This window comes from Embiotoca jacksoni, unplaced genomic scaffold (assembly GCF_022577435.1).
Source record: "Embiotoca jacksoni isolate LCO1_2020_lvr unplaced genomic scaffold, fEmbJac1.0.p SCAF_30, whole genome shotgun sequence".
Lineage (NCBI taxonomy): Eukaryota > Metazoa > Chordata > Actinopteri > Embiotocidae > Embiotoca > Embiotoca jacksoni.
The window spans coordinates 817,165-834,867 of record NW_027185382.1 but is presented as its reverse complement, the minus strand read 5'-3'; the positions used below and the strand labels follow the sequence as shown (position 1 = coordinate 834,867).

The 17,703-nt window shown below is 42.4% G+C and overlaps 3 protein-coding genes across 4 annotated transcripts; all 3 read right to left on the bottom strand.

Annotated features, from left to right (window-relative positions):
- Nucleotides 1-166: 166 nt before the first annotated feature.
- Nucleotides 167-5,861, bottom strand: eed (embryonic ectoderm development). Its single transcript, XM_069164191.1, has 12 exons — nt 5,732-5,861; nt 4,926-5,078; nt 4,701-4,793; nt 4,360-4,425; nt 3,849-3,974; nt 3,579-3,660; nt 2,761-2,852; nt 2,497-2,630; nt 2,307-2,412; nt 2,052-2,210; nt 1,885-1,958; nt 167-1,103 (listed from the first exon to the last, which is right to left on the bottom strand). The coding sequence occupies exons 1-12, from the start codon at nt 5,849-5,851 to the stop codon at nt 977-979; spliced, it is 1,332 nt and encodes a 443-aa protein (XP_069020292.1). The 5' UTR covers nt 5,852-5,861; the 3' UTR covers nt 167-976.
- Nucleotides 5,862-5,983: 122 nt separating this feature from the next.
- pwp2h (PWP2 small subunit processome component) lies at nt 5,984-13,062 on the bottom strand. Its single transcript, XM_069164195.1, has 21 exons — nt 12,915-13,062; nt 12,406-12,518; nt 11,967-12,061; nt 11,784-11,883; nt 11,521-11,664; nt 11,306-11,441; nt 10,945-11,183; nt 10,509-10,652; nt 10,352-10,422; nt 10,128-10,264; nt 9,478-9,626; nt 9,222-9,369; nt 8,923-9,073; nt 8,527-8,707; nt 8,274-8,421; nt 7,962-8,070; nt 7,681-7,746; nt 7,285-7,503; nt 7,043-7,193; nt 6,815-6,889; nt 5,984-6,679 (listed from the first exon to the last, which is right to left on the bottom strand). The coding sequence occupies exons 1-21, from the start codon at nt 12,930-12,932 to the stop codon at nt 6,514-6,516; spliced, it is 2,760 nt and encodes a 919-aa protein (XP_069020296.1). The 5' UTR covers nt 12,933-13,062; the 3' UTR covers nt 5,984-6,513.
- An 826-nt stretch (nt 13,063-13,888) lies between these two features.
- pjvk (pejvakin) lies at nt 13,889-16,587 on the bottom strand. 2 transcript variants are annotated; one of them, XM_069164232.1, is made up of 6 exons: nt 16,377-16,587; nt 15,545-15,740; nt 15,044-15,185; nt 14,753-14,870; nt 14,275-14,418; nt 13,889-14,190 (listed from the first exon to the last, which is right to left on the bottom strand). In XM_069164232.1, exons 1-6 carry the CDS (start codon nt 16,585-16,587, stop codon nt 13,889-13,891), a joined length of 1,113 nt encoding a protein of 370 aa, XP_069020333.1. The 2 variants fall into 2 exon arrangements, with proteins under 2 accessions (XP_069020333.1, XP_069020334.1); XM_069164233.1 differs by lacking the exon at nt 14,275-14,418.
- Between the last annotated feature and the right edge of the window lie 1,116 nt (nt 16,588-17,703).

The following is a 17,703-nucleotide window of genomic DNA, read 5'->3' as shown; positions in this document are numbered from 1 at the left end:
GGGTGGGCAAAGACTTGCATCACATGACTTCTGCATGCTCCGGCAGAAAAGTGCAGAAAAAGACGCAAATGCAACGTGCAAAACAAAACTTCCCCGAAGATTTTACTGCCGGTTTTTTTTAAATTTCATAGTTCATGCAAAATCGGTTCGAGAAAACAGACATGTATTTAGAAAAATAAGTTTTATTCAAGTCCAAATAAATGCAGATAAACAAAGACAAATAAAGAAACCCATCCCTTCCCTTTAATAATGGGGGTATTTAAGTCAATTTTTTTCTAAATAAAAGCCAGTTTGCTGTTCTGTTTTGGAGAGCTAAAAAATAAAATACTGATAAACATCCGATAAATGTAATATTTTATTGCACAAACTGACTCTTGAGCACATATTTACAAAAAATGTTTATTGCCTGAACTAAATAAAAGCCTTCAATGTCAATTGGTCCATTTTAAATCATTAGAGGGGCTATTAAAAAAAGAGGATGCATCAATGTAGGAAACATAACTTTTTTGTGTACTCACCAATATAAAACGTGGCACACTGCAAACAATGTGGGTTTTTTTTTGGCAATGCATCTTAATTTTCTTTAAACAAGTAACCCAACTGACTCAGATACTTATGGTTCCTCTTTGTCTCTGGTTTTATTTTCAATAAATGAGACTGCATAGGAAACTCGAAGGCACGCAGAGGAGATCCAGTTAAACTATCCATCCATGATTTGGATCATGATTTTTTTTTTTTGTGGCTCAAAACTTTGTAAAGTTTTGTTACATATGAAATGTTGGAAATATGGTTTTCTTTCCTTCAGATTTAAAAAAAAAAAATAAAAGGGAAACTTTCTCCCTTTCCTTCAAGAAGGTAAAACTATTTTCAGAGCGCACGAGACAATGTTTTTGCAGTGTCAATCTGCGCAACCGGTCAGCACGATGGAGACAAAAGGGAAAGCAACGTGATCCCCGTCTGTCTCGATCCGGACCGCTCAGCGCTGCCGATCCCAGCGCCAGATCGAGGCGTCGTCGCACACCGCAATCAAAATGCTGCTGTCGCGGCTGAAGCTGGTTTGCCGAATGGCCGATGTGCATTTGGGGAGCGTCAGCGTGGTGCACCTGAAGAGGAGCCGAGAGTTGGGAGTGTTTTTATATGCAGGCGTTGCACAATGAGGCAATGATTGTCCAGCACGAGAAATGAGTCAAATGAAAGAAATACTTCACAGGAAATTAAATATTTGGACTAATTAACCTGTTGATTAACTTGGATCACTTTTGTCTATAAAACTGAGAAGTCTTCTGAACTTTTTCTTTGACTGTAGTCACGATGGCATCAGTCAAATAAAGATCTCTGCGAAAGCTACAGACCTGAGTGCATGTTTGTAAAATCTTGATAAAAAGCAGAATACATTGAAATGTGGGAAAGAAGAAAGGGAAAAGTTTGCGGCTTTATCAAAGCAACATTTGCACCTCCGAGGTGTTTGAGGTAAACCCTTGCTTTGTTGTCTGATGGCTGCTTTTCTTTTCATCCTGCACTGCTACCAAACTGGTTTTGAATGTTTGCAGAGGATGGTGGCAGAAATCCAAAGACCGCAAACACAAACCTCACAAACCTCCGCTAATTAGCACATCCTCACACTCTACAACTATTACTGTTTATAACTAGAAGAAAAAATATTCAAAACTAAAGAGTTCAAGACTCTTCAAGCTCTGACATCGCCTACAGAGTAACTCTACTGCTAATGAAAACACATGTTGTCCATCACATCTGTGCGGTATGAAAAATGTCATGCATACTTCTACTCATCCTTAGTGACAGGAGGAACATGCTGCCTGTCAGTGTGGATTAAAGCTGTGATTTATGTGTTATGACGAGTCCTTCTGAGTGCTGTTAACTTACTTGGCTTTGTGCGGGTCTTCCACTTCGAGGTCCCACACATAAAGCTTCCCCACCTGGTTTCCAAGAGCCAGCATCTGTTGATCAGCAACACAGGAGATTGAATATCAGTGCCGGTCAGAAACATTGCCTTATCAGTCAGAAAATGCCATTAAATTAGGATATCTGACCTTCTGCCAGAAGTCCATTGAGAAGCGCATGTACCAAATGTCGCACTGGCTGTAATCAAAGCGCCCGAGGATTGTCACATTTGACTCGTTCGGCTTTATGTGATCGAGGTCGTCCTCCATCTTTCCCGGTTTCCAGCAGACGATGGCGTTTTCACAAGACTGCAACCACAAAACAACGAGTTTTTCCTGACACTTTTTTTTGTGTACATTTTATCGTGTAAAACTAAAAATGGATGAACTTAAAATGTCACTTGCCTTGGAAAGAATAAGATCCCCGAGCCACCGCACACAGTCCACGTAGTTTCTGTGGATGTCTCGTGTAGAGAAGTCGGGGAAGTGAATTTTCTGAGAGACAAAAGGCCTGAAGAAAAGAGAAAATAATATCACGAGCACACTCTGACACAAAGGAAAAAAAGAGCAGGAGGTACGTTTTTGAGTGTTTTACCTGTTTGTCTTTGACGGGTTGTACTCATAAGACCCTCGAATGGCTTTTTGCATCCTCTCCGAGTTGATCCTCCACAGTTTGAGCGAGTGGTCCATCCCGCATGACATGATCTTTTCCCCCAGTAGATCAAAATCCTGGATTAAAAGAGGAAACATCTGATGGGACTGCGTTTTCTTTGCATAATATAGATACAAAGAATAACACTATTTCAGCGTGGTTTTTCAGAGGTTCGACAGCTGTTGTATGTAATGTATTAATACTCACAGCACTCAGGACTTCATCTCGATGACCTTCCACACCTCCAAATATTGCCACTAAAGTGTCTGTTTGTATGTTCCACAGTCGCAGGGCGTGATCTGAGAAAACACATTTTAATTAAGTCATTTCAAATATGTCAAGTATGAAGAGAAGCTCATATTATTGCTAAATAATGAAAGATTATTTCCGTTTCTGTATGTTAATCCACTGATCCTTTAATAACATGTGAAACTGTGTTTAATGTTTCTAATAAAAATTAGTCTCCATCACAGAAAGAAAATCAGATTAAATTTGACACAACACATGGTTTAATGTTCAATTTCAAGCTAAATGACTGCTGCTTTCACATGTGTCACTCAAATGTATCTCTTATGTGGTGTGAATGTGTAAATCTAAAAAGTTTAAAGTTCAGTTAATTTGAAAAATAAATATTAAATAAAAAATGAAATTTTACTGCCGTTCACATGAGCCTTATCAAAGGAGCAAACACTGCTGTGTGTTTTATCTCAGATTAAGGAACCACCTGACAATCACATGGCAATAAAAACCCTGAACCATCCTGGAGTGTTGTGCTTTGAAGTGACCTCCTGTAACCTGCTTCTTCTCTTGTGTCATAAATAAATCACGGCTGAGAGATTATCTTTAGTGTCAAGTTAAGGTTAATAAAGTCATCTGAGAAAATATAGCTTCCCTGCTGCTGTATTAACCTTTCAGGGGACTGAGTGACATAAAGTTCCTCTTTCTGAACTTCTGTGTCACAAATGAACTGCATGCAAAACATTTGACGGTTTTATGATTATCAATACTGTTGTTGTTTTTTTTACCTTTGCTGACAGACAGGAGGAGATTTGGATCCCGCGGGTGAAACTTGAGCTCATTGATGGCGTTCCCATGACCTACATAATGCTGAACATGCACACACAAAAAAACTTTTTTTTCATTCTGACAATAAAAACAGTCAATGAACTCTCGAGCACCAAACATCAGCAGAATACTTTTAGTTTTATCTGTGAATGTCATTTCTTTAAAGTCCAGATGTCCTAAAAAAAAAAAAGGGATACTGATTACATGCTGAGTGCAGACGGATCAACTACCTTGATACACTGCATTGTGATGTGGTTGATGACCCGGATGATGCCGCGGGACCCGGCTACAGCCAACAGGGGATGACTTGTGTTGGTGTCGTAGGTCCAAGCACACGTATAGAAGTTCTCATCAGCCTGTGGGCACGCTTGGTGAAGGAAATCCAAAGTTTCTCGCTGACCTTTACACTAAGTTTCTCATTTTTCTGCAGCAAGCTGCTCTCGTGCAGGACCAACTAGGACATTTAGGGCCTTGTTAAAGGGATGGTAAAGGAATGCTATAACAGTTTTATAGCAGTGATTCTCCCCTAAACTGAAGATTGTGGTGGGATGAAGAAAATAATACTTGACGACTATTTCATTGAAATAATTTACAGAAAACAAGATAATGCAAACACTTAAAGTATGTCTGGGTTGGCCTTCTGTCATCTGTCAAGTACTGAGATATTTAAAACGACTGGACCTGTGGAAAAAAGACTGAAGAAGACATTTTAAAAGGCACTTCGAGGAGGTAAAAGGATACATCTGCATCAACGTAGGACTGCAGAAGTCTTATTTCTCCCTGAGAGTGACATTCATACAGAGTTACCTGGTGAAGGAGAGACAGAACTGGTTAGATGAGAAACAATAAATGACAAACAAGAGGTTATTCAAGCAAAACAAAAGGTTAAACGTAGCACACATACACCATGTGTAGCACAATCAGGGTTTCTGCAGAGTTTTAATACCTGTACAAGCGGCAGAAAATAAATGAATGAAAGGTCTGAAGTCTGGAAAAACTGCACAAGATTAATAATGTGATAACCCACTAACAAACAAGAAATATAAAGGAGTAAGCCAGCTTTGACAATCATAATACTTTACCCTGTTACTCCCGACTGTAGCGAACACCAGCGGGTCTCCCTCCTTGCTGTGCCAGTTAAACTGGACTCCAAACAACGGCTGCCCGTGATCCTCCTAAGACAAATATGGATGACATTAATTACGGTTCACATTTTTCCATCACATTTATTTCTACAGCTGAACTTAAAAAAATAAATTCGGAAACATGGGCTCAAAAACACTGTTGAGGCTGGTGGATGTGCTCACCCTCAGGCTGTTGACACACTTAAAAGAATATCTGCACTTCTTGGACTTCCACTTGCCCTTGCCCCAGCTCTTTCTTCCTGGGGCGTTGGCGGTGTTGGTAGGTGTGTCTGGCCGCTCTGCATTGGTCCCGCTCTCCACGCTGACAGCATCATCCTGCAAAAGCACAAAAAAAAGAAAAGAAAAAAAAAGGTGCAGTTGTTATTCTCTGCAAGATTATCTTAAAGATGTTTCACTGAGGCAAAAACAGCAATAAACTGTTACCAGTACCTGTTATAATACTTTTTATAAACACATTTAATGAAGTGGCAGGGAAGTATTTTACACAGTGACGTGTAATTACATTTCTGTGACAGACACAGGTGACCACGTACCTTTCAGAAACCCTCTTATTGATTTTAACCACAATGAACCCAAAACACTTTGCTGCAGCATTCACATCAACACGTTCAAGTCTACGGGAACAAACATTGAAGCCTCTTTATTTATTCTTTATTACAACTTCACGTGAGCTGAAGTTTGCACGTGAACGTCTGCAGCCTGAGCCCAAATAAAACGGTACCGCACGTGCACACTACGTATAAATAAATAAATAAATAAAATAAACGTAAGCAGATGTCTGCGTGGTATAATTACGAGGGGAATAAACTGTTGTGGAGCTAATACCGCCACAGCTCCGGTTGTTTGATGGACAAAGCAGCTAGCCAACAACTTTAGCTCGCCGGCTACTTTAGCACGAAGCTAACTCGCCAGCAGCGCTAACGTGGGTCATTTTGTCGTGGAAGAAAGCACAAGGTTCAACCGCTTACGTTCTCGTCTCCTGATATATCGGGGTTGCTGTTCTCGTCACTGCTTAGTTTTTGTTTTTTCGCCGGTATTTCTTTTCCCGCTTGAGACGGGGACTCGGACATGTTCTTATTTTCCCTCATTTTGGTTCAGACTCCGCCTCTTCCGCTCCGGTGTCGCAAGTGCTGCCGGGAAATGGAGTTCCCAGTCAAACTCGGGTCGTAGTACAAATGAAAATATACAGTAGCGTGTAACCATTTACCTTTGTGCCTTGGTATGTTTTATTTAATATTTTAAAAAATAATAAATGACTATTGATTGAAAAACTAAACATGATAATCTTTCAGTGGTGCACAATTTAGTAAACCTTCATTGACACGAGACGATGCCATGATTATTGAGCTAAGTTCCATTTTCAAAGATGACAAAATTGTAAAATATTACAGAAATTACTTTGCAACATCTGTCAAGAGGAAAGCATAAAGCCCACATCGTCTTCTCTTTTTCGCTGCACATCTTACAAGATTTTTTGCATCCCACACAGGTGCATTCATTTGGTTGCATTCATTGTCTGGTTGATGAGGCTTCCTATCAGAGCTGCTGATAGTTACGTGAGGTTATATGAGGGAATTTAACCAAGCCGAATGTGAGCCAAAGAAAACAAAAAATTGTGCACATTTACATACAAATTTAATTAAAAAACAGTTTACAATCATAATGTTAAAGTACACAGAAATCTGTCTTCTTTTACAGTCCAAACTTTGCAGTGAGATCTTCCATATTGTTCAGCGAGGTGGTTTCAGGGCTACAGTATCATCTCTGCATCCTCCAAAGATGCCTCACTCATCTCTTCAGATAGCTCTTCATCCTCCTCCTCCTCTTGCTCCTCTTCCTCTTCAGCTGCTCTCTTTACACCCCTCTGCTTTGACAGGGCCTCCGTATACCGAATGTTATACATGTTGAAGTCACAGCTGTGCAGAGAAAACACACACACAATTACCTTATTGATATTATTCCAGTGATTCTTTGAGAATATGTTCACCTGTTTTGTTGTGTTAATTTGATTACATGTAAGACAGTGATGCTGCTAAAATGAAGAGACTTACAGTTTGGACAGATTGTCGAAGTGTCTCTGGATGCTCTTCTGCAGAGCCTGCAGTGTGGGCAGAATGGCTGCTGACCTGCACGCCAAAGGAAATTCAGTCTAGTCACTTCGGATTACAATAACTGCATAAATAGATGCATTGAAATGTTCGTTTTACTAGCAGTAATGAACAGTTAATTATAATTTGAAACAAGCTCATCAAATCAGTTGTGCGTGTCTGGGAGCAGACCTGTTCTTCAGTTTCTGTCCGTGTAGCATGAGCAGACTCTGAGCCCACGTCATGTAGAACTGCAAGTGACCTGTCTTCTCCAAACATGCAGCCACGAAGCTCAGCAGCTTCTCCACGTAAATATCAGGAAGAGAGCCACAAACCACCGGGACTAGAAGACAAACGCATACAATCCAGATCACTCGGGTGTTTTCAAATTCAAAGGCAACAAACTCACAGCCAGGAAGTAACAATTCACCCACTCTGATCATGCGGCACTGTTTCCAGCACTTCCAGCTTCAGGGCTTTTTCATTGAGTCTGAACGCCAGCACGATGGCGGACGTCCACTCTTGAAGGCGCAACTGCTTGCGTATGCTGGCCGGCGTCACGTCCAGGTCAAGGTCGTAGGGGTCGAAGACCAGAGACCCGTCAAGGGAGTAGAACAGCAGGCCCTCGGTGGTGGTGGCCGCCCAGCTGCGACCTGAGATGAGATGGAACACATTTATTTACTACAACAGCACACGTAGGTATATCTTAAAACAAAAATACATTTAATTTCAAGAATGTAATGTGAGTGGGACGCAGTTTTGAATAACAAACTTTATTCAAATAGATTTCTTCACATGTATTTTAAGAGTTTAGTAAATCTGTCACCTACCAGTCGGGGAGAAGCGCAGCGAACTGACTCTGATCTCTGGCTTGAAGTGACGAGAACTCATGTCACCTGTTCAGACACAGAGAGAGAAAAAAAACTGCAGTGAAAGTCGAGCAATAATATCAGGGAATAAGGGAAGCTGACACAAACACATCAAGCAACAACGCAGGCAACTTTAGTTTCCATTTTTTGGAAAACTGATGTGGCTGTCGATCTTCCCTCAGCACCAGGTCAAATTATTCTTATGCTTTACTATAACTGTGTTACTGCAGTGACAGTCTTACCTTTCCGGACTCCAGGGAGGCTGATGTTGACACCGTCTCCGTCCCCGGCTCCCTCATCCACCAGAGCCAGGCTGCCAAACTCCGTCATCTTCCTCCTGTCCAGGAACTCCTAAAGGTGAAGTAGGACAACAGTATGACAACCTATTCAGGACTCTTCAGTGACTTTTAAGGTCTTGTTTCGTGAATCTCAAGGACCAATGAGATGATGGTAAATCACACAGGTCGCTGAAACCCTGCATGAAACTGTATTTTACTTTGTTCTGCACCTTTAACAGATCCAAGTCTCTGTTTTCACCTAGTGTGAGGTCGTACCTCCATAGCGTCAAACGACAGGTTGCAGGAGATCTCAAACTTCTTCATGAGCATCTGCTCCTTCACGTTGTAGATGCAGACAAACTTGGAGTGGCCTCCTGCCAGAACAGACTCCCCGTCCGCAGAGTAACACAACGACGTGAACGACCTTAATGAAAAACAACTCGAGTCAAAACTCATCAAATTAAACAGCAAACAGATCTGAACCAGGTGAAACAAACTGCAGTCTCAGGGTGTGATCCTGTGCACCTACTTGCCCTTGGCGGACTGCTTGGCTGTGATTTTATCGGTCTCTTTGCGGCCCGTCTCCAGGTCATGGCGTCCGGCCACGGAGCTGGTTTGTGTGGCCGTCTGGGGGTTCCAGAAAGATATCTCCCCGTTCAGAGTGGCCACGGCTAACTCCTGACCGTCAGGGCGGTACGTCACCGCAAGGCCTGAGGAACAAAACACAGACACAGTGGGTGGGGCAGGATTTTAGATTTTCTGATGGCTTTTTCTAAAACTATTATTAGACTGATTTGACCGTTTATAAGGAACAAGTACATTTTTTTTAAACAAAACCACAAGTTTTCAAAGCAACTCCATGTAGAATTGAAGTCTTTCCAACAGGTGCCCCCTAGTGGCAGTGAAGTCAAAGATCAGTACTCACCATCAGCTGAGAGGGGAATGGTTTCCTTCACCTGCCAGCTGTCCAACATGTCCCACAGCCGGATGGTGCGGTCCCATGAGGCGCTGGCCAGGATGGACTGAACTGGACTGAAACACAGGCAGCTGACTGGACCCTCGTGACCCCCAAGGACCTGGTCAAAGAACAGGTACAGTGTAGAGTGTAAATTTGAATAATTCTGGCAACTTTTATCCTGTAAATTAGCTGGAAAACATCTCAAAGTGTAATAAAGGATGTATAATTATGATGATATAATTAAAAATGTGTAATTATGGGCCTACCTCAAGAAGTCTGCCAGTCTGCATGGACCAGAGGAAGATCTCAAAGGAGTCCTGAGCTCCTGCGCTCACCAGCTCTCCACTGATATCTACGGCGAGGCAGGAGAACTGCGCCGGCCGAGGAGACGTGAAAGTCCTGAAGTTTCGGTACCTACAAGTGCAAAAATCGAACCATACATCCTCAAACTATTCCCGACTCTCCATCACTGTGCATCTCTTTTCACATTCTGGCAGTGAACCAGCATCACTGTACGCTCACCTGTGCAGGTCGAACGCTCGGACTGTCCCATCCAAAGAGGCGCTGACGATGACAAAGCCGCTGGAGGTGAAGGTGACGTTAGTGACGCTGCTGGTGTGCTCGGTGAAGGTGACGAAGCAGAGGCCGCTGTTGGTGTTCCACACTTTGACCTACAGAGATAAAACCACAGTTTGACGTCAGAGGCAGGATCCCAACTTTTCAAAATGACTGTGGACTACAGAGTGAGTTTTTCCATCCAGACCACATCAGACTAGGTCTATTGTTGTCTGGCTGGAGAAAAAAGCTTCAGACGGTTAGTTTTAAACTGGGTAAAGGCTTCAGTTGGATGTCTGACACTCTTTCATTTCAATAAGTGGTGCAGCGGCTACATTCCAGAGGGGATTTTCGCCTGTCTTGACCAACCGGGGTGCATTCAAAAGCCCCCACCACTCCGACTACATGTGGTCTAATCTGTAGTCAGAACGGCACACAATGTTTTTCTTTCTCTCATTTCCAGGTGCAGCTGAACAACCACTTGAAACCATTATTTACACTGCATGTGCTACAATGGAACCAAACATGTATGTTTTTCAAGCCCCTGAAACTATTTGTTTACTTGCCGCTGCTTTCCTGACACCTGAGAGATTAAAAGGCTGCAGCGGAGGACTCACTTTGCCGTCGTCCCCTCCAGTCACGACGTACTGTCCGTCCGGTGAGTAGGCCAGCGAGGCCATGTTGTTGAAGTGACCCTGCTGCTTGAAGACGTACGACTCGCTCTGCCACTCCCACACCAGCAGCTGACCCATACCTGAAACAGTCAACGCTTTTACCTTTTATATTCTGCTGTCAGTCAAAGACGAGTGAACTACACGCATAAAAAGCAGGAAACTCTTACGTGAGCAGCCGAAGCCGATCCAGTCTCCGGAGGTATTTATGGCCACTGAGGCGATCCTCTGGTCTGAAATACTGTAGGGAGAAATATTCATATATTCCATTTATATAATTTAAATGAAAGCACTGCACAATAAGTCAAACCTGAAATTTCCTCTCACCTCAGGGAGTGAATGAGGTTAAACTCCGGGAGTTCATGCAGGTGGAATATCCCTGAGGCGAATCCTGTGACCAGGATGTGAGTTGGCTTGTGGTAGGCGGCAGCAGTCAGGTTGTTGAAATTCCCCTCCTTGTTGAAGAAGTGTCTGCAGGACAGGTTTTAAGGAGTCTTAAAGAGCAGCTCATATCTTTATTACCAACTTCAACATGGGCACATTTTGAATAATCATCAGGTATTTATCATCTCCTTGAGCTTTAATTTGAAAATAAACCACTGTTATTACAGTTTTAGAGCAGACAAGAGGCAAATAAACCCACACAGTGATGAAAACTGCCACTCAAACCATCAAAGAATTCACATTAAAGATTTTCAGCTTTTTATGAGTAAAAATTTAAAGACGAAATCAGCTAAAAAGCAGGAAATAAAAGGCATCTCACTTGCTCCTCTGCTTGTATCGAACGTTCTTGGTCTTCTCCTTCTCTTTGGAAGTTTCCACTTTCCCTCTTATCACCTCTCCCTCCTCTCCCTCCACCCTATCCTCCTTATCCTCTCCCTCCTCTTCCTCCCTCTGTGTCAGGGGCTCGGCTTTGTCCCGGCTGTTCTTCAGGACGAGGCCGTCCAGCTCGGTGTCGCTCTCCCACACACACAAAGTCCCGTCCTGGCTCACTGTGTACAGCTGGATAAACACAGTCACAAGGAATGAATAAAAAGGCATTTTCCATTTTAATTGTTACCAAAAACAACACTTTTTAGTTTCAGCCTGAATCGCGTAGCAGCAGGAGGCAGAGATAAACTTACATCGAGGCTGTCGTTCTCAAAGAAACAGCCCACGATGACATCCTTGTGTCCACCCAGAGAGTAGTAGATGAGGTTGGCCCAGCGCTCTGCACCAAACACCCACGTTGACATGTCTTTGCTGCCCACCACAAAACACCTGAAAAAAACACCACAATCAGGATCTATTTTTGCACAATTACAGGCTTCAGGTGCGCTCTCATAGTTTGAAAACTCACTTGGAGTCGTCTGTCCAGTCGATGCAGGTGGTTTCATCGTAAGGGCCGTAGTAGCTCTTGTCTAAAACGAAGGCGTTAAACTCCCGCTGCTTCCCAGGAGCATGGTACAGCAGCGCTACGTTCTCCTTCGTAACGACAAACTTCCTGAGAGGGAAAAACACAGCAGACACTCATCAGCATTATTTCTGTTCCTATGTCACGTAAGAGAGTCACAGAAAACCCTCAACAACAAGATGATACTTTGCTCCATCAGACATCATTACCTGCCGTCAGGTGAGAAGCGGATGCTGCTCACAGGCTTGTGGAAGTGAAAATGATGAAGGACAGCACGGGTGATGAGACTGACCAGCAGCGCAGCACCATCTGTTTGACAAACACATGAAAACACAAGTTTGGATTTCTGTTGTTATGATATCAGACGCTTGCAGATCAGGGAAATGTCTTACCTTCATCCACAACAATCGCCAAGTTCCCATCAGGAGAGAGACCCACACATGTTATATTCTTTGTAGTGGAGACGGGTAATGTCTCAGATGTGTTGCTGCAGGAAAGACAAGAAAATATTTCAGTCTTAACCAAGTCATTTTTTTTAAGATATAGTGCATTAAAGACAGAGTTATGGATGATAAGAACAGTTAAAATTAGATTTTGTCTTACACACCTGCACATTTAAATATTTGTATTTCAACAAAATTAGTGGGTATAATCAGTTTTATGAGCTGTTTTTCTATGACTGTGGACTCTTGGGGAAATGAATGCATTAATTTCCTCTGCGCAGGTAATGAATTGTGCACAACATCCAGATGTTGTGGGGCAGGATGGTTCAGAAAAACCCCATATATGACAGCATTCCCAGTACACGTTATTTATTCCCACATAACTTACTTTTTCAGGTCGAAGACAGAGACTCTGTTTCCCACTGGACTGATCACAGCGTTGCCATCTTTGGAGAAATTCAAATTTCCCTGACGATAAACTGCTCCGAGCAAATTGGAAAACTACAAAAAACAGACAATGGTTTTTTATTGTTAATGACATACAAGTCCATTGTGTGCTGGTTCAACGAGAGGACGTCAAGACTAACTCGGTTGAAAAATATGGGAATTCACCAATAAAAGTCTGACATTTAGGTGTAAACTTAAAAAAAAAAAAAAAAAAAAAAAAAAAAAAAAAAAAAGGGAACTTCAGAAAACACACAACCAAATGCTGTTGGTGTAATAAAAGTGAGCAGCACCGATTGTGAAAGCTAAAACGTTGAAAATATGGAGTTTAAAATGTAATGCACGGTTTGCACAATTCAGAAAATACATTAGCACCTTAAATGTACTAATTTATGAATGAAGTTTGGTTTGATACACTCGCATGTTGCCAAGCGGAGCGCTATGCGTACTTACCCTATAAGCAAACTTCATTTTACCGAATATTCCTTAATCCGCGAAGCCTTTGTCTTATTTTTAGTTCTTTATATTTCCCCGTACAAGTATGAACATATGATTGATACTACACATGCTTCTTCTTCCTCTACACGTGTTAGCACTTTGTTGACAGTCGGCACATCCGGTTTGAGATAAGTTAGAAATAAAACACTGCGTCACCTGACGGCTGGGAGGGAGAGTGTTTCAACGTAAAACATGGCACATCAATCTTTATTTAAGACAAAATCCATTCACACACACACAAAAAAAAAAACAATCACGAAAATCATGTCGTCACTGCCAATTACAAAAGTCAGATGTTTATGCAATTAATATGATTGTATCAAACACTTTAGCTGTGTTGTATAACAAATGTTTGTCACACCCACAAATGTCCTATATTATTATATTATTATTACACTAACCAGATGCCAACATACATAAGTTTACTGACTTTATGGCTCTTACATAGTTGTTTTCTTGTGACATATACACATTTCAGGGGTAAATGGAGATGTCTTTAAAGCAAATAACTAATGGACAATAAGGGTTAATTTAGGTCAGACGCAGTAAAAACAGAAACTCAAACTCAATGACACACTTGGAACGGAGCAAAACTAGGCTGTCTTTTTTCATGGATTCCTGCCTGGCCTTCACATGATCCCTCCTCCTTTCCATTTTTAATACCCTCGCTGAATAATTGATCAGCTGACAGCTACAGTACACACACAGCACACGTGTGGAAATGGGCCGATGCCAGAGGTAAACTGAAATCGATACACCACAAAGTGAGAGATAACACCAAGTTTATGTTTACATCTTTTTCCAGGACAGTTGGCTGCTGCTGAAGCGATGGCGTGAGGCGTTGGTGCTGTCAGTCCAGTTTTCATGACAGCTTGGTAAAACAGTTGCATTTGAATCAGGAAGCACGTATGAAAATTCATCCGTCTTTTTCACCTCAGGGTTTTGTGCCAGAGATCAAAACAGGGCACCACGTGCAGACGGACATATTTCTGGCCCCCTGTTGAGCACTCCAGGCAGCCGTACACGGTTTCCCGCCGCTGGTTGCCCATGCCGCACAGCGCGCAGGGTCCTTTGGGGATGTTGTGTTTGAGGAGGTTGACCCTGGTGTGGGAGCTTTCCCTCAGGTAGGCGGTGGACACGTCTGTCATGCTGGCGGCCTTCTCGTAGTAGTCGGTCACCATGTCGTCCATGTAGGTGTCGGTGTGGGTGAGCTCCTCGAATGTTCGGTCATCTGCACATGAGTTAAAGTTGAACGCAAAGAGGCAAAAGTATAATCAAGAAAAAGATGTGTTTATGACACTGGTTGTCATCGTACCTGTTCTGAAGGGATTTCCATAGATGATCCCAGACAGGAAGCGCCGCAGTCGACCCATGGAGAAGTGACCGACAAAACCACCAAGCTGCTCTCTGATCTGCTCCCGCTCAAATCCTCCCTGAGACTCTGGAGCTACACAAATGTCTGAAGCAGGAGGGGTAGATGTCAGATGAGGATTAGGTCTAATAGATCAATTGATCTCCATATATTTTGCAGTTGAAATAATGATGCACTCTTGAAAAGAATACCAAACATTACTGACTTAAAGTGTGATCTTTTAACAGCCTTCAGTATTTACAGGCTGACTGCTGCTCCGGCTGCTTTCAGCACAGAAACGACCCATGTGAGTCCTCCACATGCAGGTAGACCAACGATATGTTTTCAACCACAAGTCAGACAACTGTCCAAGAGGCCACGTGCTTCATGTTTTATTTTTTTAGTGCTTGAGTTAGAAGAATTATGTGGTTGGTCTTCCTACCAAGCCGCCCGTCCAGTCGGACAAACAGCTGGCAGATGCTGAAGGCGATGGTAGTGTGAGCCGGGATGACAATGGCTTTGTCTCGACCTTTGGGGTTTCTGCCCTCGTCGATCTGAAACTGCAGAAAAGCAAAAAGCCGAGTCACTGTCCTGCTCATTAGGAAGCTGACGTGGAAGAAACTGCTGCGTGGAGAATGTGGGGCACTTAAAGATATTCTGAGGATAGAAGCAACGTACGACTATTGTTGGAAAATATCAAAAACGAATGTCAGAGCCCAAGTTGACACTTTACCCTCATGGTCGTCCCTCTCATGCCAGCGTGGACGGTCAGAGAGCACTGACGCGTGGTCCGGATGCTCTCCACAACGACACAGAGGATGCTGCGTCTGCTCTCCTTAGACTGACGAACCAGGCAGTGATCCAGGTCCACTTTCCTGGAAAGACCGTTGTGGTTCAACAATATTTCCAACCAAACAGAAACAGAATAACATGATCACTTATTCATCTTTACAGGGAAACTCTCTTCTCACATTCCCTCAGGTCAAAGGTCAAGCAACAACTTATTGCAGACACCATGAGAAAACTTGAATCTAGCTATCTAAAATATCACATCTTCAAAGATTAATAAAAAATGTATCTGGATTATTAATAAAGCATTACCTCAATTGCACTTCATCTAATCAGCCTTGTGATACGATGATGATTATGTTGGTGCTTTGACACCCAGCAGATGAAGATAAGAGCGCCCACTGAGCAGCTGTTAAACCACACGAGTGCACACACGGTTTGTTACCTGGAGTTGAGTTCGCGCAGTAAAGTGGGCACCTCCAGCTCGTGTTTGGTCACGATGCCGAAGGAGGCTTTGACAGCCACCGAGTCTGAGCCGCTGATGTTGAAGCCCACGTCGTTGATGATGTGGTTTCCCAGCCGACCGTTGAGGGCCACGTCAGATTTGTCCTCGTAGTTGAGGAGCTGATAAGAGGACACTCCTGCAAAATAAAAATGTTTTCATGTTGTGATGAAGTTATGCTGTTATATTCATCACTCTGTAACTACTGGCGTTACACATTTGAATTTTCTGGCACTTTATACTATGACTGCACCATAATTTAGAGGCAATATTGAATTTTGGGAAATATTAGCTTGTTAGATTTTCAAAAGGATTTAATTATGAAGCTACTTAGCCTGGGGCCTATATTTTGAAATTTGTTTCAACTCTAATAGCCATGTGTTTTTGGAAATTTTAAAGATGACCAGCACATTTTGGCATTATTGAGATGAAGGTTACCAAATATTTTGGGTTGATTTTGGAGAAACATGTGAAAACAAATCATGTAAGCAACATTCAGAATATTTCCATTTAAATGAATGGTGCATCCATTATGACATTGCATCGTGTGTGACGTTTAAACTTAGATTATCTTCAGTAAAGAGCAGGATCAAGTTGATTTACTGTAACAACATATAATCCTGTCAGAGAGTGGAATATGTTGATTTTTGAAGCTACTTAAATGGGAAAACTTGATGTTAAAGGTTGTTTAATTAGCAGACATAACATCTCAAAACAAATACATATATTTGAACCAGACTATGAAGTTATCTCCATATTCCTGACATGACCGTACCTGCTGTGATCTCCTTCTCTCCCACCAAGATGTCTTTGAGTGAGAAAGCCGTCGAGGCGTACTTGTTCTTCTTCCAGAAATGCCTCTTCCTCTTCCTGGTGACCAGGCTGAGGGGCTGGTAGCGGTCGGCTTCGCTCAGGCTCGGGACCGGGATCAACCTCCCCGTGTCTCCAACCTGCTTCACAAAGTTTTTAGTGGCTGCAGCAAACATGGTGAACCACACACGAATGCTCAAACCATGTATATGTACGACACTGCAGGGCCCATCTTGTGGGCTGAACAGGCCTCTTCTGAATGGGGAAGCTAATTCGGGAATGTTCTTTCAGACTCGTGAAATGTTAAATAATGCAGGTGATGTGTAAGAGAATATGGGACAAGGTGTGTGTTAACCTGATAGGTCACTGTAGCCCTGCTGTTTCCTGTCACCTGACAAATAAGGTGGAACGGTTCTTTATAGGAGCCTCTTTTTTGCCACTTTTATTGGCACATTATTTTATCCTTATTTCAGAAGATTTGGTTTTCTAGGCTCTCCAAATGCTTATGAAAGGTTTTACCATAGAAATGCAGTGCAATGAAGAATGACAGCAATAATATATGATGGACTTGAACTATGAATATGTCTATATTGTGTCCTAAGTGCTGGCTATATGCTACGCTTTGACTTTAATACATGAAACGTCCGCTCTGCCCTCGAGTCTTTCTTTAGTACGCCTGAAAAATGATCTTTCTTTCCTTTTTTAGAGATGTCTCTGTGGTTCTTGTAACATCAAATGGTTCTTGAGTTGGATTTTTTTCCCCAGTCTGGATAATGTCCACCTCTCCGACTGGTGGCCTCCACTCTCAGTGTGTGTCCTGCATGCATGATCATGGGCTGATCTCTCCTGTGGTTCCATGCTGCTGTCTAGTCTATACAACCAGAAATAGCCTGTGTGTTTGAAGCTTTCTTACCACAGCAGCTGAGCTCAGTATTAGCTTCTCTGTACATTGCACTCCCTTTAATTTTCACTTCATGGCCAAAAGAGGTCATGTAATTGCTTGAAAGCATGATTCAAGGATAAAAAAGAAAGAAAGAAAAAAAAGGCATTTTTTGGCAGTTCAAACTTGCATCCATGCATTCTAGTCTTTTCCTTTAAATTTGAGGAACATCTGCTACATTATATTTGATTGAATCCCACCTGCATCACTTGATTTTCATGTCAGTGTGGTGAGTTTTTGTTATTTTAAACCACATTCAACTCAAAAATAGGTGTGAATGATGCCACAAAGTTTGATTTTGATCGACCAGTGTCATGAATTATGACGTGAATGCATCATTAATCAAGAGCTC

Excerpts from the sequence above, each read along its gene's own strand:
- eed (XM_069164191.1), bottom strand. The coding sequence starts at position 5,851 with ATGAGGGAAAATAAGAACATGTCCGAGTCCCCGTCTCAAGCGGGAAAA. Across the intron at positions 4,794-4,925 it reads AGTGTGTCAACAGCCTGAGG|GAGGATCACGGGCAGCCGTT; the intron begins GTGAGCACATCC and ends TATTTGTCTTAG. Across the intron at positions 2,413-2,496 it reads AACCCGTCAAAGACAAACAG|GCCTTTTGTCTCTCAGAAAA; the intron begins GTAAAACACTCA and ends TCTTTTCTTCAG.
- pwp2h (XM_069164195.1), bottom strand. Across the intron at positions 9,627-10,127 it reads CTGGAGGGGACGACGGCAAA|GTCAAAGTGTGGAACACCAA; the intron begins GTGAGTCCTCCG and ends TTATCTCTGTAG. Across the intron at positions 7,194-7,284 it reads AACAGTGCCGCATGATCAGA|TCCCGGTGGTTTGTGGCTCT; the intron begins GTGGGTGAATTG and ends TTTGTCTTCTAG.
- pjvk (XM_069164232.1), bottom strand. The coding sequence starts at position 16,587 with ATGTTTGCTGCAGCCACTAAAAACTTTGTGAAGCAGGTTGGAGACACG. Across the intron at positions 14,871-15,043 it reads TGAGAGGGACGACCATGAGG|TTTCAGATCGACGAGGGCAG; the intron begins GTAAAGTGTCAA and ends GCTTTTCTGCAG. Across the intron at positions 14,419-14,752 it reads CCGACTGGACGGGCGGCTTG|ACATTTGTGTAGCTCCAGAG; the intron begins GTAGGAAGACCA and ends CTCCTGCTTCAG.